General features: G+C 46.5%; 1 protein-coding gene across 1 annotated transcript in view; it reads right to left on the reverse strand.

Annotated features, from left to right (window-relative positions):
• Positions 1–26,209, reverse strand: part of MTCH1 (mitochondrial carrier 1) — a 215,093-nt gene that overhangs the window by 45,842 nt on the left and 143,042 nt on the right. Inside the window, exon 10 of the mRNA XM_069238748.1 lies at positions 25,556–25,623. Coding sequence (XP_069094849.1) covers positions 25,556–25,623 — 68 coding nt within the window. The remainder of the gene's footprint in view (positions 1–25,555; positions 25,624–26,209) is intronic.

A 26,209-nucleotide genomic window follows, 5' to 3' on the forward strand; every position in this document is an offset into this window, starting at 1 on the left:
AGATCCCCAAAGCAGAGACCCTAAATAGCCAGAAAAGGAGGTTTGGCTACCTAGGAAGGAGGATTAGCTACCAAGAGAGGTAAGAGCCTATCAGGAGGAGCCTCTGATGTCACTTGCTGGCACTGGCCACTCAGAGCAGTCCAGTGTGCCACAAACACCTCTGTTTCCAAGATGGCAGAGGTCTGGGACACACTGGAGGAGCTCATGGCACCTCCCCTGGGAGGTGCAGGTCAGGGGAGTGGTCACTCCCCTTTCCTTTGTCCAGTTTCGCACCAGAGCAGGGCTGGGGGATCCCTGAACCAGTGTAGACTGGCTTATGCAGAGATGGGCACCATCTGTGCCCATCAAAGCATTTCAGAGGTTGGGGGAGGCTACTCCTCCCCAGCCTTCACACCTATTTCCAAAGGGAGAGGGTGTTACACCCTCTCTCAGAGGAAGTCCTTTGTTCTGCCTTCCTGGGCCAGGGCTGTCTGGACCCCAGGAGGGCAGAAACCTGTCTGAGGGGTTGGCAGCAGCAGCAGCTGCAGTGGAGACCCCAGAAAGGCAGTTTGGCAGTACCCGGGGGATCATGGAATTGTCCCCCCAGTGCCAGAATGGCATTGGGATGACAATTCTATGATCTTAGACATGTTACATGGCCATGTTCGGAGTTACCATTTGTAGGAAAGTACCATCTTGCCTGGCATGTTACCCCCATTTTTCACTGTATATATGTTGTTTTAGTTGTATGTGTCACTGGGACCCTGGTAACCCAGGGCCCCAGTGCTCATAAGTGTGCCTGAATGTGTTACCTGTGTAGTGACTAACTGTCTCACTGAGGCTCTGCTAATCAGAACCTCAGTGGTTATGCTCTCTCATTTCTTTCCAAATTGTCACTGACAGGCTAGTGACCATTTTTACCAATTTACATTGGCTTACTGGAACACCCTTATAATTCCCTAGTATATGGTACTGAGGTACCCAGGGTATTGGGGTTCCAGGAGATCCCTATGGGCTGCAGCATTTCTTTTGCCACCCATAGGGAGCTCTGACAATTCTTACACAGGCCTGCCACTGCAGCCTGAGTGAAATAACGTCCACGTTATTTCACAGCCATTTTACACTGCACTTAAGTAACTTATAAGTCACCTATATGTCTAACCTTTACCTGGTAAAGGTTAGGTGCAAAGTTACTTAGTGTGAGGGCACCCTGGCACTAGCCAAGGTGCCCCCACATTGTTCAGAGCCAATTCACTGAACTTTGTGAGTGCGGGGACACCATTACACGCGTGCACTACATATAGGTCACTACCTATATGTAGCTTCACCATGGTAACTCCGAATATGGCCATGTAACATGTCTATGATCATGGAATTGCCCCCTCTATACCATCCTGGCATAGTTGGCACAATCCCATGATCCCAGTGGTCTGTAGCACAGACCCTGGTACTGCCAAACTGCCCTTCCTGGGGTTTCACTGCAGCTGCTGCTGCTGCCAACCCCTCAGACAGGCAGCTGCCCTCCTGGGGTCCAGCCAGGCCTGGCCCAGGATGGCAGAACAAAGAACTTCCTCTGAGAGAGGGTGTGACACCCTCTCCCTTTGGAAAATGGTGTGAAGGCAGGGGAGGAGTAGCCTCCCCCAGCCTCTGGAAATGCTTTGTTGGGCACAGATGTGCCCAATTCTGCATAAGCCAGTCTACACCGGTTCAGGGACCCCTTAGCCCCTGCTCTGGCGCGAAACTGGACAAAGGAAAGGGGAGTGACCACTCCCCTGACCTGCACCTCCCCTGGGAGGTGTCCAGAGCTCCTCCAGTGTGCTCCAGACCTCTGCCATCTTGGAAACAGAGGTGCTGCTGGCACACTGGACTGCTCTGAGTGGCCAGTGCCACCAGGTGACGTCAGAGACTCCTGCTGATAGGCTCCTTCAGGTGTTAGTAGCCTTTCCTCTCTCCTAGGTAGCCAAACCCTCTTTTCTGGCTATTTAGGGTCTCTGTCTCTGGGGAAACTTTAGATAACGAATGCATGAGCTCAGCCGAGTTCCTCTGCATCTCCCTCTTCACCTTCTGATAAGGAATCGACCGCTGACCGCGCTGGAAGCCTGCAAACCTGCAACATAGTAGCAAAGACGACTACTGCAACTCTGTAACGCTGATCCTGCCGCCTTCTCGACTGTTTTCCTGCTTGTGCATGCTGTGGGGGTAGTCTGCCTCCTCTCTGCACCAGAAGCTCCGAAGAAATCTCCCGTGGGTCGGCGGAATCTTCCCCCTGCAACCGCAGGCACCAAAAAGCTGCATTACCGGTCCCTTGGGTCTCCTCTCAGCACGACGAGCGAGGTCCCTCGAATCCAGCGACGCTGTCCAAGTGACCCCCACAGTCCAGTGACTCTTCAGCCCAAGTTTGGTGGAGGTAAGTCCTTGCCTCACCTCGCTGGGCTGCATTGCTGGGAACCGCGACTTTGCAGCTACTCCGGCCCCTGTGCACTTCCGGCAGAAATCCTTCGTGCACAGCCAAGCCTGGGTCCACGGCACTCTAACCTGCATTGCACGACTTTCTAAGTTGGTCTCCGGCGACGTGGGACTCCTTTGTGCAACTTCGGCGAGCACCGTTTCACGCATCCTCGTAGTGCCTGTTTCTGGCACTTCTCCGGGTGCTACCTGCTTCAGTGAGGGCTCTTTGTCTTGCTCGACGTCCCCTCTCTCTGCAGGTCCAATTTGCGACCTCCTGGTCCCTCCTGGGCCCCAGCAGCGTCCAAAAACGCCAAACGCACGATTTGCGTGTAGCAAGGCTTGTTGGCGTCCTTCCGGCGGGAAAACACTTCTGCACGACTCTCCAAGGCGAGAGGGATCCGTCCACCAAAGGGGAAGTCTCTAGCCCTTTTCGTTCCTGCAGAAACCTCAGCTTCTTCTGTCCAGTCGAAGCTTCTTTGCACCCGCAGCTGGCATTTCCTGGGCATCTGCCCATCTCCGACTTGCTTGTGACTTTTGGACTTGGTCCCCTTGTTCCACAGGTACCCTAGATTGGAAATCCACAGTTGTTGCATTGCTGGTTTGTGTCTTTCCTGCATTATTCCTCTAACACTACTCTTTTGTCCTTAGGGGAACTTTAGTGCACTTTGCACTCACTTTTCAGGGTCTTGGGGAGGGTTATTTTGCTAACTCTCACTATTTTCTAATAGTCCCAGCGACCCTCTACAAGGTCACATAGGTTTGGGGTCCATTCGTGGTTCGCATTCCACTTCTGGAGTATATGGTTTGTGTTGCCCCTATCCCTATGTTTCCCCATTGCATCCTATTGTAACTATACATTGTTTGCACTGTTTTCTAAGACTATACTGCATATTTTTGCTATTGTGTATATATATCTTGTGTATATTTCCTATCCTCTCACTGAGGGTACACTCTAAGATACTTGGGCATATTGTCATAAAAATAAAGTACCTTTATTTTTAGTATAACTGTGTATTGTGTTTTCTTATGATATTGTGCATATGACACTAGGTGGTACTGTAGTAGCTTCACACGTCTCCTAGTTCAGCCTAAGCTGCTCTGCTAAGCTACCATTATCTATCAGCCTAAGCTGCTAGACACCCTATACACTAATAAGGGATAACTGGGCCTGGTGCAAGGTGCAAGTACCCCTTGGTACTCACTACAAGCCAGTCCAGCCTCCTACCCCATTGTGACGCTGTACATAGGTAGTGACCTATGTACAGTGCACGCATGTAATGGTGTCCCCGCACTCACAAAGTCCGGGGAATTTGCCCTGAACGAAGTGGGGGCATTTTGGCTAGTGCCAGGGTGCCCACACACTAAGTAACTTTGCACCCAACCTTCACCAGGTGAAGGTTAGACATATAGGTGACTTATAAGTTACTTAAGTGAAGTGGTAAATGGCTGTGAAATAACGTGGACGTTATTTCACTCAGGCTGCACTGGCAGGCCTGTGTAAGAATTGTCAGAGCTCCCTATGGGTGGCAAAAGAAATGCTGCAGCCCATAGGGATCTCCTGGAACCCCAATACCCTGGGTACCTCAGTACCATCTACTAGGGAATTATATGGGTGTACCAGTATGCCAATGTGAATTGGTAAATTTAGTCACTAGCCTGTTAGTGACAAATTTGGAAAGCAGAGAGAGCATAACCACTGAGGTTCTGGTTAGCAGAGCCTCAGTGATACAGTTAGGCATCACACAGGGAACACATACAGGGCACATACTTATGAGCACTGGGGCCCTGCCTGGCAGGGTCCCAGTGACACATAGACTAAAACAACATTTATACAGTGAAATATGGAGGTAACATGCCAGGCAAGATGGTACTTTCCTACACAACCCCCCCGCCAAACGAAGGACAATAAGACTAGCCATGACCTGGTGAGTCTTCATTGTCTAAGTGCAAATATCTGGACAGTCCATCTGCATTGAAGTGGGGACTCCCAGGTCTATGTTCCACTGTATAGTCCATTCCCTGAAGAGATATGGACCACCTCAACAATTTAGGATTTTCACCTTTCATTTGTTTTAGCCAAAGTAGAGGTTTGTGGTCTGTCAGAACAATGAAGTGAGTGCCAAACAGGTATGGCCTCAACTTCTTCAGTGCCCAGACCACAGCAAAGGCCTCCCTCTCTATGGCAGACCAACGCTTTTCTCTAGGGGTCAACCTTCTGCTGATAAAAGCAACTGGTTGATCCTGGCCCTCAGAATTCAGTTGTGATAAGACTGCCCCCCTACCCCTAATTCAGATGCATCAGTTTGAACAATGAATTTCTTGGAGTAACATGGGCTTTTTAGGACAGGTGCAGAGCACATGGCCTGGTTGAGCTCTGCAAAAGCTTTCTGACAGCTAGCTGTCCACAATATCTTTTTAGGCATCTTCTTACTTGTGAGATCATTAAGTGGGGCTGCTATGGAGCCATAGTTTTTAATGAATCTCCTGTAATATCCAGTGAGGCCTAGGAAGGCTCTCACCTGGGTCTGTGTTGTAGGGGGAACGCAATCCATGATTGTTTGGATTTTCCCCTGAAGTGGTGCAATCTGTTCTCCACCTACCAGGTGTCCCAGATAAACCACCTTTCCCTGCCCTATCTGGCACTTTGAAGCCTTGATAGTGAGGCCTGCCTTTTGCAGGGCCTCAAAAACTTTCCAAAGGTGGACCAGGTGCTCATCCCAGGTGGAGCTAAAGACAGCTATATCATCTAGATATGCTGTACTAAAGCTTCCAACCCTTGCAGGACTGTGTTCACCAACCTCTGAAAAGTGGCAGGTGCATTTTTCAACCCAAAGGGCATCACTGTAAATTGGTAGTGCCCTCCTATAGTTGAAAATGCAGTTTTAGGTTTAGCATCCTCAGCACATTTGATCTGCCAATGCCCTGCAGTCAAATCAAAGGTGCTTAGATACTTGCCAGATGCCAGTGTATCTATGAGCTCATCTGCCCTGGGTATAGGGTGAGCATCAGTTTTTGTTACCTGGTTGAGACCTCTGTAATCAACACAAAACCTAATCTCCCTTTTTCCATCTTTTGAGTGAGGCTTTGGTGGAAGCACCACAGGACTCGCCCATGGGCTTTCAGAAGGTTCAACCACTCCTAGATCAAGCATTTTCTGAACTTCTTGTTTTATGCAGTCCCTGACATGGTCAGGCTGCCTATAGATTTTACTTTTGACAGGCATGCTGTCTCCAGTATCAATTGTGTGTTCACACCAAGATGTGGTGCCAGGCACAGTTGAAAAGAGTTCAGAAAACTGTCCAAGGAGATTTATGCAGTTGTCTTTCTGTTCTGCAGTCAGACAATCTGCTAAAACTACTCCCTCCACTACAGCATCCTCTTCAGTGGAGGAGAAGAGATCAGGGAGAGGGTCACTCTCTTCTTCCTGTCCTTCATCTGCTGCCATGAGCAGGGTGAGATCAGCCCTGTCATAGCAGGGTTTTAGGCGGTTGACATGAATCACCCTAAGGGGACTCGTGGCAGTGCCTAGGTCAACCAAGTAGGTGACCTTGCCCTTTTTTTCAACAATTAGATGGGGTCCACTCCATTTGTCCTGGAGAGCTAATGGGGCCACAGGCTCCAATACCCACACCTTCTGTCCTGGTTGGTACTGGATCAGAATAGCCTTCTGGTCATGCCATTGCTTCTGGAGCTCATGGCTGGCCTAAAGGTTTTTACTGGCCTTTTTCATGTACTCAGCCATTCTGGATCTTAGGCCAAGTACATAGTCCACTATGTCCTGTTTGGGAGCTTTTAAAGGTTGTTCCCAACCCCCCTTCACAAGTGTTAGTGGACCTCTTACAGGGTGTCCAACTAGGAGTTCAAAGGGGCTGAAGCCCACTCCTTTCTGCGGTACCTCTCTGTAAGCAAAAAGGAGGCAAGGTAACAGGACAACCTCTTTTGGAAAACCCACCCTGGAAAAGATTCCCAGGAGGGCTTTTGCCACTGCAGGTGCTGTAGTGGTCCTTAGAGGAATTGCTTCAGGATATCTTATGGCATGGTCCACAACCACCAAGGTAAACCTATTGCCTGAAGCAGTAGGAGGGTCAAGGGGGCCAACTATGTCAACCCCTACCCTTTCAAAGGGGACCCCAACCACAGGTAGTGGAATCAGGGGAGCCTTTGGTGTGCCACCAGTCTTGCCACTGGCTTGGCAGGTCACACAAGACTTACAAAAATCTTTTGTGTCCTCTGACATCCTAGGCCAGTGAAACAGGGGTACAAGCCTTTCCCATGTTGTGATCTGGCCCAAATGCCCAGCCAAAGGAATGTCATGTGCCAGAGTTAGGAGGAACTCTCTGTACTGCAGGGGAATTACCAATCTCCTGGCTGCTCCAGGTTTTGGGTCCCTTGCCTCTGTGTACAAGAGGTTGTCCTCCCAGTAAACTCTATGTGAGTCACTGACATCCCCATTTTGCTGCTTGACAGCTTGCTGTCTGAGACCCTCTAATGTGGGACAGGATTGCTGTGCCACACTCAGCTCTTCCCTGGCAGGCCCCCCTCCCCCCAAAAGCTCAGCAGTGTCTGCTGCCAGCTCATCTGGTGAAGGTTCAGCACAGGGAGGAAATTCTTCCTCCTCAGAAGGAGAATCATCTGTAGAGGGAGGTATAGTGGGTAGGGATTTACCCTTGCTACTCCTAGCTTTAGGGAGCACTTGGTCCATTGTTCCAGGGTCCAGGTTACCCTGTCCTTTTTGCTTTTTGGCCTGAGCCCTTGTCAAAGCAAAAATATGCCCAGGAATGCCCAGTATTGCTGCATGAGCCTCCAACTCCACTTCTGCCCAAGCTGATGTCTCTAAATCATTTCCTAGTAGACACTCTACAGGTAAATCTGAAGCAACCACAACTTTCTTTGGACCAGTAACCCCCCCCCAGTTGAGATTCACAACAGCCATGGGATGGCTAAGAGTGTTGTTATGAGCGTCTGTCACTTGGTACTGCTGACCAAGTAGGTGTTGTTCAGGGTGTACCAGTTTCTCTATTACCATGGTAACACTGGCACCTGTGTCCCTGTCGGCCTGAACCTCAACACCATTTATTAGGGGAAGTTGCTTGTACTTATCCATATTAAGGGGACAGGCAACCAAGGTGGCCAAATCAATGGCACCTTCAGAGACTAACACAGCCTCTGTGGTCTCCCTAACAAGACCAACCCCAACTAAGTTACCAAAAGTGAGCCCAGCTACTCCCTTGGATTGGCTATTAGTATGTTTGCTTCCACCACCACTGCTATTACTAGGGGCACTAGAATTTGCATCTCCTGGAACCCCAATACCCTGGGTACCTCAGTACCATATACTAGGGAATGATATGGGTGTACCAGTATGCCAATGTGAATTGGTAAATTTAGTCACTAGCCTGTAAGTGACAAATTTGGAAAGCAATAGACACATAGACTAAAACAACATATATACAGTGGAATATGGGGGTAACATGCCAGGCAAGATGGTACTTTCCTACAGTCACTCCCCTTTTCTTTGTCTAGTTTCATGCCAGAGCAGGGACTAAGGGTCCCTGAACCGGTGTAGACTGGATTATGCAAGAAGGGCACCATCTGGGCCCTTTAAAGCACCTCCAGACGCTCTGGGAGGAAACCCCTCCCATGCCCGTAACACCTATTTTCAAAGGGAGAGGGTGTAACACCTTCTCCTAAAGGAAATTCATTGTTCTGTCTGGAACCCCAATGCCCTGGGTACTTAGGTACCATATACAAGGGCCTTATAAAGGGGGTCCAGTATGCCAATTTGGGATGAAATACTGGGTTACCAGTATGTAGTGACAAATTTGGGAGGAGAGAGAGCATAAGCACTGGGGTCCTGGTTAGCAGGATCCCAGTGACACAGTTAACCACACTGACAAAAGCAGGCCAAAAAAACATAAGCATTGGGGTCCTGGCTAGCAGGATCCCAGTGACTCAGTCAAACACACTGACAGGCATGTACAAATTGGGGGTAACATGCTAAAAAGATGGTACTTTCCTAAAGCATTAGTCTGAGCAGTAAGTGATAACCAGTCAAAGTGTGGGACTGCAGGAGGAAGAAAGGAAATGTGTTAGTTGGGTGCGTGACCAGCCCAAGAGCTGAGGAGATAATGAAGAGCCTCATGTGCATTCATATGTGTGTGCATGTTCATATGTGCGACGCTGTGTTCCTCTCTAATAAACCATGTCACTTTCTGGAAGCTACGCCCAGTTTCAAAGACCATCAAAAGTATATGCTACACACATCATAATGCGTTCATCTCTGACACAATTGCATAATAGCACCAACAGCATGCTAATGGTAATCCTTGACTGCTCTGAGGATCTCCTCAGACCGGCTTGCAGTCCTGTAAATTGTGATTAGGGCTCGTAGGGATGGGCACAGGCTGATTTCCTCTCACCCAGCACTTCATGTTACAGTGCTGTGGTCCAGAGACCTATCCTTTTCCTGGTGGGCCTTTGCTGTTGATATTCAAGTTTATATTTAGCTTGCAAGTAGTACTTCCATTGGTGGACACTCCCCTACGCTGCCTCTACATCCCACAAGAATGGAATCCAGTAAACCAAAATGAGACTAGGATACCAGTAATGTTCCAAATGACTACATCAGACAGCAAATAAACTTGAATCTTCACAGTCCATGAACACATAAAATGAATAGGGTGTTGCTCCAGTTAACTTGAGGCCACAAAAGACGCTATGCAAAATTCAGAATTAAGAAAGAAGCTCTTGGTTTTGCGGAAAGACTTTCCAAAATATATGGCTAACCTAGACAACTTGGGTGCAGAAATTACAATAAGTCACCTGGAAAGGAACTGCATGAAAAAAAAAATAAGACATGCAAGCCACTGAGCTGGAACAGCGATGTAATTAACTCTTTAACAAGTTGGATGACAGGGTAAACAGATTCTGGCATTATAGCCTTCGCATTCGAGGCATCAACAGAGTGGTCACTAGTTGTGGAGCTGGAGGCCCATGTACAAAGCTTGTTTTGCCATATAATGCTACTTCTTCAGGAGGCCAACACTGTCTTAGACAGGACTCACGATTTCTATTACTCAATCCCTCAAAATAATCTGTCTCCAGGCGTCCTGATATGCCTACGGTGTTCTGCATTTGTCTGTCGTCCAATGAAACAACACAGCAGTCTATCAGGATGTGCCCTTAATTACTTTAGCCACAAGAAGGCAGAAGAGAGAAGCCACTGCTTACTTAGACACATAGGAAATCTGGTAGAGATGGTGTTTCCTCTTCAAATGGACTTCTCCATTTAACAACCAGCTGCACTCACACTGAGGTGCGGAGAATTCTAAATCACAAGTTGTCCAAGCCCACTGTTGAGAAAGGCAGTCACACACATCCTAGGTTCTGCTGCTGCGGACACAATGCCAGGTGGTCACAAAAGAGACAAGAATCTGGACCCCACTGCACATCACACCTGGGCTTCAGCACACCCAGAATTGTAATCTCTCTCATGTGGGTGATGTGGGGACTAAATTCAAGTTCATTGTTACTGATCAGTCAAGGACCCCCAGATGTGTGCATGGTCTTGGTCCTGAAACAAATGCGTGAGCTCAAGATGCTAGTTCTTTTCTTTTACTAAACATAACTTTTGCTGTTTAACCTACTGCTTGTACAATTTACCAGAGACACATGACAGGGTCAACGTGATCCTCTGCAGCTTTGTCCTCCTCTTTCTTTCTGTTTACAACGTTCACCCGAGCTATTTCTTATTACATGACTGATTTTTCATTCACATACTGATGCTTCACCTTTTTCCTCTTTTGTTTCCCATTTCCTGTCCTGGTTAACCGCTTCAGTGCGGGCGTCGCCCCCCCCCCCCCGAAGGGTGTTAAAAAAAAAAAAAAAAACAATGAAATTGACAGGGTGTCGCCCATGAGCAGGGCGACCCCTTGTGGGGGCAATAATTGTTTTAACAGCTGTATGGTTTCCCTTGGGAAACCATACAGCTATTAAAAAAATATATAGATCTATATATACACATATATAGATCTATATATAGATATATCTATGTAGATATATCTATATATAGCTATATCTATATACAGATATGTACATATATAGATATGTCAATAGATAGATCTATATATCTATAGTGATCACTTTTGTTAACGTGTGTGTGGTTTCCCTGGGGGCTGCAATCGGCCCCCAGGAAAACCACCCTGACATTTAAAAGTGATCTCTCTTCGTCACCAGTTCTCTTGTAGTTGCAGCTCGAGTCTTGAAAGCAATCCACATACTTCAACTGATGCTTTTCAAATATAGCTTTTAGGCAGCAATAAAAAAAAAGTCAAGTTACTCTTGTGATTATGTTTCTGCTAGGAAAGGATCTGACTTTTGTCTAGTGGCAGTTCTGGTGCAATAAAGTAGCGCAGAAGGTTTATATGCCCACTGCAAGGATCACAACTGTATTATCTGTGAGTAGCTGAGTGGATTAGTAAAGCCAGCCATTACCTGCACTAGAATACAAATGACATGTATGTGCGAGGGGGGCTATGGGGAGATGAAATGCACTTTTGCTGGGTCGTAGTGAGGGAATCGGAGGAAGTAATGGAAGTGGGAGAACCAATAATGATTCTTGAACTGGGAGCTAGAGGCGCTAAATACTGTGACGATCGGTATGTGACAAGGTGAAGTAGTAGTCTGTCTTTTTTGTTTTTTTTAAGTGTCTTTAGAGAACATGCTAATTGAGGGAAGAAGTGAAGGTAAGGTGACCTCTACTGTTGCAGGTATCACACACACCCACCAGCAATTTTGTGACTGTCTACGTAGGCTTGCGTTTTAGAGCGACAGTTTAGCCAGTAGAAGAGATGGCATCTCGTTGGATAACTGCTGCTCAAGCCCTAACTCGCGTTATAGAGGACAGCTCTGATGTAGAATCAGAGACTGAGACAGCAGATACTGAGACAGCATCTGAGGGATAGGACAATGGTGCAGACTCTGGGAGTGATTTTTCAGTCGGAGGAGTCCCGTTTGATCACTCCTCTTCCAGTGAATCTGAGGAAGGTGACTAGGACAAACCTGCTGTCCCTTCGCAAGTACAGTCTGTGCAGCGGGACAATAGCAGGTTAGCCCAACCCAGAGAGCAGGTGCATGCGGCGGCAAGCACAGAGAGAGTGCTCTCTTGGGAGCGCCCCAATTTAGTTCAGGCCCAAATTCCACCACCCAAATCATATTGTGGAGACATCAAAATTATCTATCACAAAACAACCTGGTTTTGTAAGGCAGGCACCTGCGATTTTGGTCCAGGGCTCAGCGGCCATATAGGGAAACATACAAAACCCAGACATTTCTGGAAGCCAGACATCCAGGGGAGTACACAGATGTGTGACTTTTGTGGATTCCCCAAAGTTTTCTTACCCATCATACCCAAAGCTGAAATGTTGACTAAAACTCAATTTGTTCTTGCATTTCTGTCACACAAAGTTCAGGAGTATGCTGGGATCCACAAAATTCCCACCACCCAGTGTTTCCCCCCTGTCCTGAAAAAAACACTACCTCACTTGAGTGCCTGTACCTAGTGCCTGCGTCAGGAATGGATCACCCCAGGGTCAACAGTTGCCCTCATGTAAGAACCAACAATGACCGTTGTGGGATCTATTCCTGACACGGGCGCTAGGCCTACCCACACAAGTGATGTACCATTTTTATCGGGAGACTTTGGGGAATGCAGGGTGGAAAGAAATTTGTGGCTCCTCTCAGATTCCAGAACTTTCTATCACTTAAATGTGAGGAAAAAGTGTTTTTTTTTGCCAAATATGGAGGACTGCAAAGGATTCTGGGTAACAGAACCTGGTGAGAGTGCAACAAGTTACCCTATCCTGGGTTCCCCTAGGTGTCTAGTTTAAAAAAAAATGCACAGGTTTAGTAGGATTTCGTAGGTACCGGCTGAGCTAGAGACCAAAATCCATAGCTAGGCACTTTCCAAAAAAACACACCATTTTCAATTTAAAATTTGATGTGTCCATGTTTAGTGTTGGGGCGTTTCCCGTCGAGGGCACTAGGCCTACCAACACAAGTGAGGTACCACTTTTATCTGGAGACTTGGGGGAATGCTGGGTGGAAGGAAATTTGTGGCTCCTCTCAGATTCCAGAACTTCCCATCACCGAAATGTGAGGAAATGAAAATGTCACTTACCCAGTGTACATCTGTTCGTGGCATTAGTCGCTGCAGATTCACATGTTGTGCATAGCCCGCCATCTGGTGTTGGGTCGGAGTGTTACAAGTTGTTTTTCTTCGAAGAAGTCTTTCGAGTCACGAGACCGAGGGACTCCTCCTCTTTTGCTTCCATTGCGCATGGGCGTCGACTCCATCTTCGATTGTTTTCCCCGCAGAGGGTGAGGTAGGAGTTGTGTGTGTTAGTAATAGTGCCCATGCAATGGAGTGAATAAGTATGTACCAATTAAGGTTTAAGTAATATATTTACAAATGTACAAAGTTGAAGATAACTTCCAAACGGCTACAGGCTCCCGGGGAGGCGGGTGGGCACATGTGAATCTGCAGCGACTAATGCCACGAACAGATGTACACTGGGTAAGTGACATTTTCAGTTCGATGGCATGTGTAGCTGCAGATACACATGTTGTGCATAGACTAGTAAGCAGTTATCTCCCCAAAAGCGGTGGCTCAGCCTGTAGGAGTGGAAGTAGTCTGAAATAAAGTTCTTAGTACGGCTTGACCTACTGTGGCTTGTTGTGCGGATAGCACGTCTACACAGTAATGCTTAGTAAATGTGTGAGGCGTAGACCATGTGGCTGCCTTACATATCTCGTGCATTGGAATATTCCCTAGGAAAGCCATGCTAGCGCCTTTCTTTCGGGTTGAGTGTGCCCTTGGTGTAATGGGCAGCTCCCTTTTTGCTTTAAGGTAGCAGATTTGGATGCACTTAACTATCCATCTGGCTATACCCTGTTTTGATATTGGGTTTCCTGTATGAGGTTTTTGGAATGCAATAAACAGTTGTTTTGTTTTTCTGATTTCTTTTGTTCTGTCAATGTAGTACATTAGTGCTCTTCTGATGTCTAATGTATGTAGTGCCCTTTCAGCTACCGAGTCTGGCTGTGGGAAGAACACTGGTAGTTCTACCGTTTGATTTAAGTGGAACGGTGAAATAACCTTTGGTAGAAATTTAGGATTGGTTCTTAGGACTACCTTATTTTTGTGTATTTGGATAAAAGGTTCTTGTATTGTAAACGCCTGAATTTCACTTACTCTTCTTAGAGATGTGATGGCGATGAGAAATGCAACTTTCCAGGTTAGGAATTGTATTTCGCAAGAATGCATGGGTTCAAAAGGTGGACCCATGAGTCTTGTTAAGACGATGTTGAGGTTCCATGAAGGAACGGGTGGTGTCCTTGGTGGTATAATTCTTTTGAGGCCTTCCATAAACGCTTTAATGACAGGTATCCTAAATAGTGAAGTTGAATGGGTAATCTGCAGGTATGCAGATATTGCTGCGAGGTGTATTTTAATGGAAGAGAAGGCCAGATTTGATTTTTGTAAGTGTAGTAAGTAACTCACTACATCCTTTGGAGATGCGTGTAATGGTTGAATTTGATTATTATGGCAGTAGCAAACAAACCTTTTCCATTTGCTTGCATAGCAGTGTCTAGTGGATGGTCTTCTAGCTTGCTTTATGACTTCCATACATTCTTGGGTGAGGTTTAAGTGTCCGAATTCTAGGATTTCAGGAGCCAGATTGCTAGATTCAGCGATGCTGGGTTTGGATGCCTGATCTGTTGTTTGTGTTGTGTTAACAGATCTGGCCTGTTGGGTAACTTGACGTGGGGTGCTACTGATAGGTCTAGCAGTGTTGTGTACCAAGGTTGCCTTGCCCATGTTGGTGCTATCAGTATGAGTTTGAGTTTGTTTTGACTCAATTTGTTTACTAGATATGGAAGGAGAGGGAGAGGGGGAAAAGCGTACGCAAATATCCCTGACCAGTTCATCCATAGGGCATTGCCTTGAGACTGCCTGTGTGGGTATCTGGATGCGAAGTTTTGGCATTTTGCGTTCTCCTTTGTTGCAAATAAGTCTATTTGAGGTGTTCCCCAAAGTTTGAAGTAAGTGTTTAGAATTTGGGGGTGAATTTCCCATTCGTGGACCTGTTGGTGATCTCGAGAGAGATTGTCTGCAAGTTGATTCTGGATCCCTGGAATAAACTGTGCTATTAGGCGAATGTGGTTGTGAATTGCCCATTGCCATATTGTTTGTGCCAGGAGGCACAGCTGTGTCGAGTGTGTCCCCCCCTGTTTGTTTAGATAATACATTGTTGTCATGTTGTCTGTTTTGACAAGAATGTACTTGTGGGTTATGATGGGTTGGAATGCTTTTAACGCTACGAAAACTGCTAGCAGTTCGAGGTGATTTATATGCAGCTTTGTTTGATGTACGTCCCATTGTCCTTGGATGCTGTGTTGATTGAGGTGTGCTCCCCACCCTGTCATGGAAGCATCTGTTGTTATTACGTATTGTGGCACTGGGTCTTGGAAAGGCCGCCCCTTGTTTAAATTTATACTGTTCCACCATAGAAGCGAGATGTATGTTTGGCGGTCTATCAACACCAGATCTAGAAGGTGACCCTGTGCTTGTGACCATTGTGATGCTAGGCACTGTTGTAAGGGCCTCATGTGCAGTCTTGCGTTCGGGACAATGGTTATGCATGAGGACATCATGCCTAGGAGTTGTAATACCATCTTTGCCTGTATTTTTTGTGTTGGATACATGGTTTGTATAACTTTTAGGAAATTTTGAACCCTTTGTGGACTTGGAGTGGCTATTCCCCTTGTTGTGTCTATTGTTGCTCCTAGGTATTGCTGTACTTTGCACGGCAGAATGTGTGATTTTGCATAGTTGACGGAGAAACCGAGTTTGTAGAGGGTTTGTATGACCTGATCTGTGTGGTGTGAACACTTTGTCAGTGAGTTGGTCTTGATTAGCCAATCGTCTAGATACGGGAATACGTGTATTTGCTGCCTTCTGATGTGTGCAGCTACTACTGCTAGGCATTTTGTAAAGACTCTTGGTGCGGTTGTTATACCGAACGGCAATACTTTGAATTGGTAATGTATTCCTTTGAATACGAACCTTAGGTATTTCCTGTGCGAGGGATGTATCGGTATGTGGAAATACGCGTCTTTGAGATCTAAGGTTGTCATGTAGTCTTGTTGCTTTAGCAATGGTAACACTTCTTGTAGCGTGACCATGTGAAAGTGTTCTGATTTGATGTAGGTGTTTAGTGTTCTGAGATCTAGGATTGGTCTCAGTGTTTTGTCCTTTTTTGGTATTAGAAAGTACAGTGAGTAAACTCCTGTGTTTATTTGTGTACATGGTACCAGTTCTATTGCGTTCTTTTGCAGTAATGCTTGAACTTCCATTTCCAGAAGGTCTGAATGCTGTTTTGATATATTCTGTGTTTTTGGTGGTATATTTGGAGGGATTTGAAGAAATTCTATGCAATAACCATGTTGGATAATTGCTAAGACCCAAGTGTCTGTTGTTATTTCCTCCCAAGATTGGTAATACTGACTTTTTCTTCCCCCCACTGGTGTTGTGTGGAGGGGATGAGTGACCTGTGAGTCACTGTTTGGTTGCAGGTGTTTTTGGGCTTTGAAATTTTCCCCTGTTTCTAGGGAATTGTCCTCCTCTGTACTGGCCCCGAAAGCCTCCCGTTTGGTACTGTCCCTGGTAGGTAGACGGTGTTGAATGTGAGGTCCTGGCTTGTGTGGCCTGACCCCGAAACCCCCCTCTGAAGGTTGTTTTGCGGAAGGTGCCGAAAGTGCCTCTGCCCTGCGGGGAATAGAGTGCGCCCATGGCCTTGGCAGTGTCAGTGTCCTTTTTTAGCTTCTCAATTGCCGTGTCCACTTCAGGTCCGAACAATTGTTGCTCATTGAATGGCATATTGAGCACCGCTTGCTGTATCTCCGGTTTAAAGCCAGATGTTCGTAACCACGCGTGCCTTCTTATGGTTACTGCTGTGTTAATTGTTCTTGCAGCTGTGTCCGCTGCATCCATAGAGGAGCGTATTTGGTTATTGGAGATGTTTTGTCCCTCCTCAACCACTTGTTTCGCCCTTTTTTGTAAATCTTTGGGTAGATGCTCGATGAGGTGCTGCATCTCGTCCCAATGGGCTCTGTCATATCGCGCTAGGAGCGCTTGAGAGTTAGCGATGCGCCACTGGTTTGCAGCTTGTACTGCGACCCTTTTTCCGGCTGCGTCGAACTTGCGGCTTTCTTTATCCGGAGGTGGTGCATCGCCTGATGTGTGAGAGTTGGCTCTCTTGCGAGCTGCCCCTACTACAACTGAATCTGGTGGCAGTTGTGAGGTGATGAAAGTAGGGTCTGTGGGCGGTGCTTTATATTTTTTTTTCCACCCTTGGTGTTATTGCTCTACTCTTGACAGGCTCTTTGAAGATTTGCTTTGCGTGCCTTAGCATTCCTGGGAGCATAGGCAGGCTCTGGTAGGTGCTATGGGTGGAGGAGAGGGTGTTGAAAAGGAAGTCATCCTCGACAGGTTCCGAGTGTAGCGACACGTTATGGAACTCTGCTGCCCTAGCTACCACCTGTGAATACGCTGTGCTGTCCTCTGGTGGCGAGGGCTTGGTAGGATACGCCTCCGGACTGTTGTCTGACACTGGGGCGTCGTATAGGTCCCAAGCGTCCTGGTCATCTTGGCTCATGGTGGTGTGAGCCGGTGAGTGTGACGGAGTCTGTGCCGGTGATATGTGAGTTACAGGTGGAGGAGAGGGTGGCGGAGTTACCTTCTTCACCACTTTTGTTTGTGGTGCTTGTTCCTGTGTTTGGAACTCAAGTCTCCTTTTTCTCCTAATAGGGGGAAGGGTGCTGATCTTCCCTGTTCCACTCTGTATGAAGATCCGCTTTTGAGTGTGGTCTACTTCAGTGGTCTGTAACTCTTCCTCGAATCTATGTTTGCGCATTTGAGAGGACAGTGATTGCTCCTCTGAATATGAGCTGGTAGTTGGCTTGGTTGCCGGTCGTTTCGGCACCGAAACTATGTCCTTACTCGTTTTCGTCTCCGAGGCGACTTTTCTCTTTTTTGGAGTCGAAATTTCTCGGCGTCGATCTTCCTCGGTGCCGCTGTCTCTGCGTCGAGCAGCTTCGGCTCCGCTGTCTCGGCGTCGATCTTTTTCGGCAGCACTTTCTCGGTCCCGAGATTGCTGCGTGCCTGTGTCTCGACCCGAGTCGGACGACCTCGGCACTAGTTCGGCCTTTTTCGGTGCCGATGGGCGGTCACCGACTTTATGGGTTGAGCCATGGCCTGTTGGCAGTGGCGTCCCCTGGGCCTTGTCTGTTTTCTTGTGTGCTGGCTTCGACGTCTTACTCACTGTTTCTTGGACGTCGAATTCCTCCGAGTCCGATTCATGGATAGAGAAGGCTTCCTCTTCTTCTCCTCGTTCCTCGAACTCTCGGTGTCCTGTCGGCGTGGACGCCATCTGTAATCTTCTGGCTCGCCGGTCACGGAGCGTTTTTCGGGATCGAAACGCACGACAGGCCTCACAAGTTTCTTCCTTGTGCTCGGGCGACAGGCACAGGTTACAGACCAAGTGTTGGTCTGTATATGGGTATTTGTTGTGGCATTTAGGACAGAATCGGAACGGGGTCCGTTCCATCAGCCTCGATGTTACACGCGGTCGGGCCGACCAGGCCCCGACGGGGGATCGAGATTACCCAGAAGGGCTACCGGAGCTCTTCACGATTCGATTCAATGTCGATTCTATCTAACCCGATCCCGAACGCAACAATACCGACGTAATTTTCCGAAGTTTTAATTATCTTTCCGTCCCGAAACCCGGAGCGAAAAGGAACACGTCCGAACCCGATGGCGGAAAGAAAACAATCGAAGATGGAGTCGACGCCCATGTGCAATGGAAGCAAAAGAGGAGGAGTCCCTCGGTCTCGTGACTCGAAAGACTTCTTCGAAGAAAAACAACTTGTAACACTCCGACCCAACACCAGATGGCGGGCTATGCACAACATGTGTATCTGCAGCTACACATGCCATCGAACAAGTGTTTTTTGCAAAATGTTGAGGTTTGCAAATGATTTGGGGTAACAGAACCTGGTGAGAGCCCCACAAGTCACCCCATTCTGAATTCGCCTCGATGTCTAGTTTAATTTTTTTTACAGGTTTGCTAGGTTTCCCGTAGGTGCGTCTGAGTTAGAGGCCAAAGAGCACAGGTAGGCACTTTGCAAAAAACAGGTCAGTTTTCTTCGGGAAAATGTGATGTGTCCACGTTGTGTTTCGGGGCATTTCCAGTTGCGGGCAATAGGCCTACCCACACAAGTGAGGCACCATTTTTATCGGGAGACTTGGGGGAATGCTGGGTGGAAGGAAGTTTGTGGCTTCTCTCAGATTCCAGAACTTTGCTTCACCCAAATCTGAGGAAAAAGTATTTTTTTGCCAAATTGTGAGGTTTGCAAAGGATTCTGGGTAACAGAACCTGGTGAGAGCCCCACAAGTCACCCCATCCTGGATTCCCCTAGGTGTCTTGTTTTAAAAAATGCACAGGTTTCGTAAGTTTCCCTAAGTGCCAGCTGAGCTAGAGGCCAAAGACCACAGCTAGGCACGTTCCAAAAAACACGTCAGATTTCAATGTAAAATATGTGATGTGTCTATGTTGCATTCACCTGTCGCTGGCAGTAGCCCTACCCACACAAATGAGGTACAATTTTTATCGGGACACTTGGGGGAATGCAGAATAGCATAACAAGTGTTATTGCCCCTTGTCTTTCTCTATATTTTTTCCTTCCAAATGTAAATTTGAGAAATGCCCTGTAATTCACATGCTAGTATGGGGACCCTGGAATTCAGAGATGTGCAAATAACCACTGCTTCTCAACACCTTCTTCTCTTGTGCCTGTTTGTCGCTGGACCCTTATGAATACCACCTGGATGACCATAACATGGACTGGGCACAGGTATTGGACGAGCCAGTGGTCTGGATATTTCTCCATATGCTGGCATGCTTTCTACTCCTAACGTGGCTATGGCGGAGGGAGCCTCTTATTCAGTGGTGGTCAGTAGGGTGGCTGAAGTCCTTGGCCTCGAAATGCCTACTGTGGTGGTCAGGACTAATCTCCAGACTGAGGTGCTTCAGCTTGGGGCCTCCTCTTTGGAGCCTCTCCTCCCATTCAATGAAGCCCTCACTGATGTCCTTCTGAGTACTCGGTCCAGACCCACACAGGGGCTCCTGTGAACAGGATAGTCGCCCACCACCATCGGCCTGCCCCGAACGACCCTAAATTCCTGTCCCAACACCCCACGCCTGACAGTCTTGCGGTTCAGACTTCCTCTTCTTCTAGCACATTCCCCTCCGCTGCCCGGATAGGGACATAATTGTACAATGAACGTAAACACAAGTCATATACCGATCTGTATTTACTTAATTGCCTCAAATCGACCAAACTAACATACATGTGTCATAACCAAACAAAATAAATTTAAGGTGGCCATCTGGTCCCAAACAAGTGTTAGACTGTTCAGAATATGTGTATCACTAAAATAAAAAAGAACTATGGGGCTCATTCTGAGGCCGGCGGGCGGCGGTCGCCGCCCGCCTGGCGGGAACCGCCATATGGCCGCTCCGCGGTCCAAAGACCGCGGAGGCCATTCTGGCTTTCCCGCTGGGCTGGCGGGCGACCGCCAGAAGGCCGCCCGCCAGCCCAGCGGCAAACCCCTTCCCACGAGGAAGCCAGCTCCGAATGGAGCCGGCGGAGTGGGAAGGTGCGACGGGTGCAGTTGCACCCGTCGCAAATTTCAGTGTCTGCTAAGCAGACACTGAAATTCTTTGTGGGGCCCTCTTACGGGGGCCCCTGCAGTGCCCATGCCATTCCTGGCGAACCGCCAGGAACAGGATGGCGGTATGGGGTGTCGGAATCCCCATGGAGGATTCCTGAGGGCAGCGGAAAACCGGCGGGAGACCGCCGGTTTTCCCTTTCTGACCGCGGCCAAACCGCCGCGGTCAGAATGCCCTTGAGAGCACCGCCAGCCTGTTGGCGGTGCTCTCGTGGTCGTTGACCCTGGTGGTCAATGACCGCCAGGGTCAGAATGAGCCCCTAAATGTTTTAAAAATTAAATCTAGCACAAGTATAAAAAGGCCATCTTAAGCTATACAAAAAAATAAAATTAAAACAAAAAACAAAATGGCTAGTATCCTCAAAACACCAATTAATCAATTATGACCACAAATCACAGAATTGAAAGTATAGCCTAAAATATATAAAGTTAGTGAGGTCTAAATAAAGAAAAGGGTCTTAAGTTGTAGAGTCTCAAGGTTCTGTTGTATCACTCATAAAATATTCTAGATGTGTGGGTTGGTGCTATCAATGATGTGTCGCTAGGAACATTATCAAAATGGGCCTCTGGACCAGGGAACATTGCTGCAAGCCGTTGTAAGTTCACAGCTGTCAGGGATGCTTGTGCATGTAGTGGAAGCTTGCGTGACTGCCTTCCAGTGTGTAGCCTTTTGTTTCCTTTGCACATCTTTGTTAGGAGAACTGGAGCAAGACAAATTGACCTTTAACCCCTTAGCTGCTGGGCATCGCCCCACCCCAGTGGTGAGCCCTTTTGTGGCTATTTGGGGTAGTTTGTACTTAGGCCTTCATAACTTTTTGTCCACATAAGCTATCCACGCCAAATTTGCGTCCTTTTTTTCCAACATCCTAGAGAATCTAAAAGGTACCCAGAGTTTGTGGATTCCCCTGGAGGAGACCAAGAAATTAGCCAAAATACAGCTAAAACTTTGTTTTTTTCAGAAAAATGTGAAAAAAGGTTCGCTGAAGAAAGCATGTGGTTTCCTCCTTGAAAATGGCATCAACAAAGGGTTTGCGGTGCTAAAATCACCATCTTCCCAGTTTTCAGGAACAGGCAGACTTGAATCAGAAAACCAAATTTTTCAACACAATATTGGCATTTTACTGGGACATACCCCATTTTTACTGTTTTTAGTGCTTTCAGCCTCCTTCCAGTTAGTGACAGAAATGGGTGTGTGTGAAACCAATGCTGGATCCTGACAGCTAAACATTTCTGAAAAGTAGACAAAATTCTGAATTCAGCAAGGGGTCGTTTGTGTAGATCCTTCACGGTTTTCCTACAGAAAATAACAGCAGAAATAAAACAAATATTGAAATTGAGGTGGAAAAAAACAGCCATTTCATTCCACGTTTTACTCTCTAACTTTTTCTTGCAATGTCAGATTTTCAAAAGCAATATACCGTTACGTTTGCTGGACTCTTCTGGTTGCGGGGATATATAGGGCTTGTAGGTTCATCAAGAACCCTAGGTACCCAGAGCCAATAAGGGAGCTGCACCTTGCGATGGGTTTTCATTGTATACCAGGTATACAGCAATTCATTTGGTGAAATATAAAGAGTGAAAAATACTTATCACGGAAACCTTTGTATTTCCGAAATGGGCACAAGATAAGGTGTTGAGAAGCATGATTATTTGCACATTTCTGAATTCTGGGGTCCCCATACTAGCATGTGAATTACAGGGCATTTCTCAAATAGACATCTTTTTTTACACACTGTCTTACATTTACAAGGAAAAAAGGAAAAGAAAGACAAGGGGCAATAACACTTGTTCTGATATTCTGTGTTCCCCGAACCCCCCGATAAAAATGGTACCTCACTTGTGTGGGTAGGCCTAGTGCCCGCGACAGGAAATGCAACAAGGACACATCACATTTCTACTTTGAAATCTGATGTGTTTTTTGGAAAGTGCCTAGCTTTGGATTGTGGCCTCTAGCTCAGCCAGCACCTAGGGAAACCTATTAAACCTGTGCATTTTTGAAAATTAGAAAACTAGGGGAATTCAGAATGGGGTGACTTGGGGGGCTCTCCCTGGGTTCTGTTACCCAGAATCCTTTGCAAACCTCAAAATTCGGCAAAAACTACACTTTACCTCACATTTCGGTGACAAAAAGTTCTGGAATCTGAGAGGTGCCACAAATTTCCTTCCACCCAGCATTCCCCCAAGTCTCCTGATAAAAATGGTTCCTCACTTTGTGGGTAGGCCTACTGCCCACGATAGGAAATGCCCCAAAACTCTACGTGGACACATCAAAATGATCAAATACAAAACTACCTGGGGGGCACCTGCGTTTTTGGTCCTGGGCTCAACAACTGTCTAGGGAAACCCACCAAACCCAGACATTTCTGAAAACTAGACACCCAAGGGAGTTTAGAGAGGTGTGACTTGTGTGGATCCCCCAGTGCTTTCTTACCCAGAATCCTCAGCAAACCTAAAATTTAGCTAAAAAAATAAAATAAATCACATTTTCCCACATTTCTGTGTGCGCTCACCGCACAGACACAAATTTCCTACCCCCCAACATTCCCCTCAGTCTCAAAATAAAAATGATACCTCACTTGTGTAGGTGGGCAAAGTGACTGTGACAGGGAAGAGCCAAAAACATGTCGAAATTGAGGGGGAACCAAGGCAGGTCCAAAAGGGCAGTTTGGAAAAAAACGTTTTTAGGCTGACAAGTGGGGCAGTATTTTTATCGGTATAGATGTGACAATGCTGGGTGGTAGGAATTTTGTGGATCCCTGCAGATTCCGGAAGGTTCCATCACAAAAATGTGGGGAAAATGTGTGATTTCAAGCAAAGTTGGAGGTTTGCAGGGCATTGTGAGTAGGAAAATGGTGCGGGGTGCATGTGAAGCACACCATCCTGGATTCACCCAGATGTTTAGTTTTCAGATGTGTCTAGGTCTCGTAGATTTTTCTAGATGGCAGTGTCGCAAAATCCCAAAAGTGCAGCCCTCACCATTCCAAGTGGGACGATTTTGAGAGTTAGACAAGCTCTCATGGCCCAAATGTAAAACCGAAACCCAAAATAATCAAACGTCCTCTTGCTTGCCGTGGGATAAAATGTTTTAGTGTGCGGGGAGAGAGCTGAAAGACTGTTACCCCTTCAGTTGGGGTGGGGGCATAACCATGCCCATACTGGTTGGTAGCCACCACCCCACTATTTTTACATTGTTTTTTTTTTTTATTCCCTGGCATCTAGTAGGCTTTCTTCTCCAAGCAGAACAACTTTGTCCCTATTAATTTGGGGTGAGGGTATGACCATAACCACACCCTCTTTTTTGAAGAAAAAAATCTTCCCTGTTGTCTAGTGGGCTATCTGCTCCCCCTTGGGGGCAGATGGGTCTTACAAAAATAGGGCAATTTCTCCCCAATGGGGGCAGAAATGGGCAACAGTAATGTGCCTCCATGGGGAGCGACCCTTGCCCAAGGGGCTGCCCCCTAAACAAAACACACACACCAATCCATAGTGCCTAAGTGGTTTCTGCCCCCCCGGGGGCAGATCGGCCTAATAGAAATAGGCCGATATGCCCCCAAGGGGGGGGCAGAAATGGCCTAAAATAAATCTGCCCCCCAGGAGAGCAATCCTTGCCTAAGGGGTCGTTCCCAATCTGTAAAACATTAAAAAAAATCAAAAAAATCCTGGTGCTTAGTGGGCAGATCGGCAGATCAGCCTAATTTAAATAGGCCGATCTAAATGGCCTAAAAATAAATTTGCGTCCCAGGGGAGCAGACTTTGCCTAAGGGGTCTCTTCCCTTGTGTGAAATTGGCGCAAAAAAAATAATCCCTGGAGTCTAGGGGTTTCTGCCAACTGGCCTAAGACACATAGGCTGATCTGCCACCAAGGTAGGCAGAAATGGCCTAAAATAAAATTGCCCCCCAGAGGAGCGACCCTTGCCTAAGGGGTCACTCCCCATCTGTAAAAAAAAAAAAAAAAAAATCCCTGGTGCCTAGTGGATTCTGGCCCCCTTGGGTGCAGATCGGCCTAATTAAAATAGGCCAATCTGCCCCAAAGGGGGAAGAAATGGCTTAAAATAAATTTGGCCCCCATTTAGCATGCCTCCTCTATATTAGTTAATGACTTAATAAGCAAATCATCCTCCTCCTAAACCTAAGTAGTGTCACCACAACAGTATACAGCACTCTGTTTAACTGTGATGTATGTAGAGGTTTAATTTATTGTGGATGCTTGTATGCCAGGTCTTCTTATGGGGGTGCAAAGCTGGCCGTTGTTTCATGCATCCTTCTTTACAACTACAACAGTATTTTCTTCATGATCTCCCTCGTCAGCTTCCTGTGTCTTGGAGTCAGATGTTTGTAGGGACAATAAAAAAACTACAATTCAGGTACCACTGTAGCCTGTAGATGAGGAACATTTTACTACTCTTAGGAATGGGAGAATATGGTGTTTCATGGCATGACTACCTCAAAAGGTTTACTTTTGGCTTCTCTGTCACCTTGAGAATGTTTTTCAGAACTTACAATGTTTGGTCTTATGCACCAGATGGATACAATATTTGCATTCAGAATGCCAACCTTCAATAGAAAGTAACTTCTTGGCAGAGTAAACATGATGTTCGAGTAAAGATTTCTTTACCTCAGACATGCACAAATGTAGATATCAACTGGAATACAGTCCAAAAGAAAATAAACTGTTACAGGATGTGTAAGGACACACTTCAAATACATCAGTTACCACGACACTCGCAAGCTCGACGATGGGGAATAGTTCAAATATGTGAATCTGTGAAAGATCCAGTCGTGGAGAAATCCCATTATTTAAAGGACAACATTTGAAAGGAGCATTCTCTATATCCTCCACAGCATTTTTCATAAAACCAGAGTACTTGCAACAACAATTAGAAAATATTTCTTTAGAAAAATTCTACTCTGTCCTCATCTGGTTGGCACCAAAAGTCACAATAATTTTCTGTGTTTCAGTGCTAAACACTACATCATAAAGCATTCATAACTGGGGCACACAGAACTGCATCCAGACTCAATTGCAGAGCCATTCTTTTCCGAACCCAATACCAGATGGCAGGATGTGAACCTGCAATAGGTATAAGTTACAAACTTTCCGGTTACTGCTTACACCCTTCAGTTACCTCAAAGACTGACTGTAAATATCTTCAATAAATTTAAAATTACACTAGACGAAATAAAGGTATGCAAGAAGGAACAACACAGTAAAGACAGAATGATGGATTGTGATACTCTGGGGAAGAGATATGTGAAAATAAAGTAAAAACTTACCCACAATTATTTACTGCCATGAGATCCCCAACTAAAAAGAATGGATATGTCAGCAGATTCACAGCAATCTAAGAGAAAGCAAAAACAGTTAACAAGGCATACAAATTAGTACTAAACAATTCAATGAGGCCAAGGAAACACAAACATACAAAACCAGGGAAATTCTATGGTATATAGAAAAATAAAGAGTCAGTCCTAGTAGAACTTCAAAAGTGACTGCTACAACCATAGCAGCATCTCACAGTTGTATGCTTCTGCTATAAAACATTTCTGCTGACCACTATGGCTGTCTTCCTAGCAAACCTCTACTCTTGGAGAGATACAGTACTTCTCTACCACAGAAACCAATACCTCCATCATACTGTGAGTCAAAAGGCACATGGAATGAGTACCTAAAGTGAGTAGATAAATACTTGGGAGAAATGATTATATTACTTTTCACTTTACATTTACGAGTTTCTAAGGAAGAAGGCAAGGAATTTGTATGCTCTCTACAAGTCAGATAAGGGCTTTAAGTTGTCTCAGAAAAGGTAACAATTTGCCTACATATTTACTTTTGGATGAACAAATTAGGCTGGAACACATTGCAGCAGTACTCATAATGTCAATAATTCTAGGTCAAAAAGGTTGTGGTACCTATAACAATGGAGAACG

The sequence above is a fragment of the Pleurodeles waltl genome, chromosome 6 (genome assembly GCF_031143425.1).
Source record: "Pleurodeles waltl isolate 20211129_DDA chromosome 6, aPleWal1.hap1.20221129, whole genome shotgun sequence".
Taxonomy (NCBI): Eukaryota; Metazoa; Chordata; class Amphibia; order Caudata; family Salamandridae; genus Pleurodeles; species Pleurodeles waltl.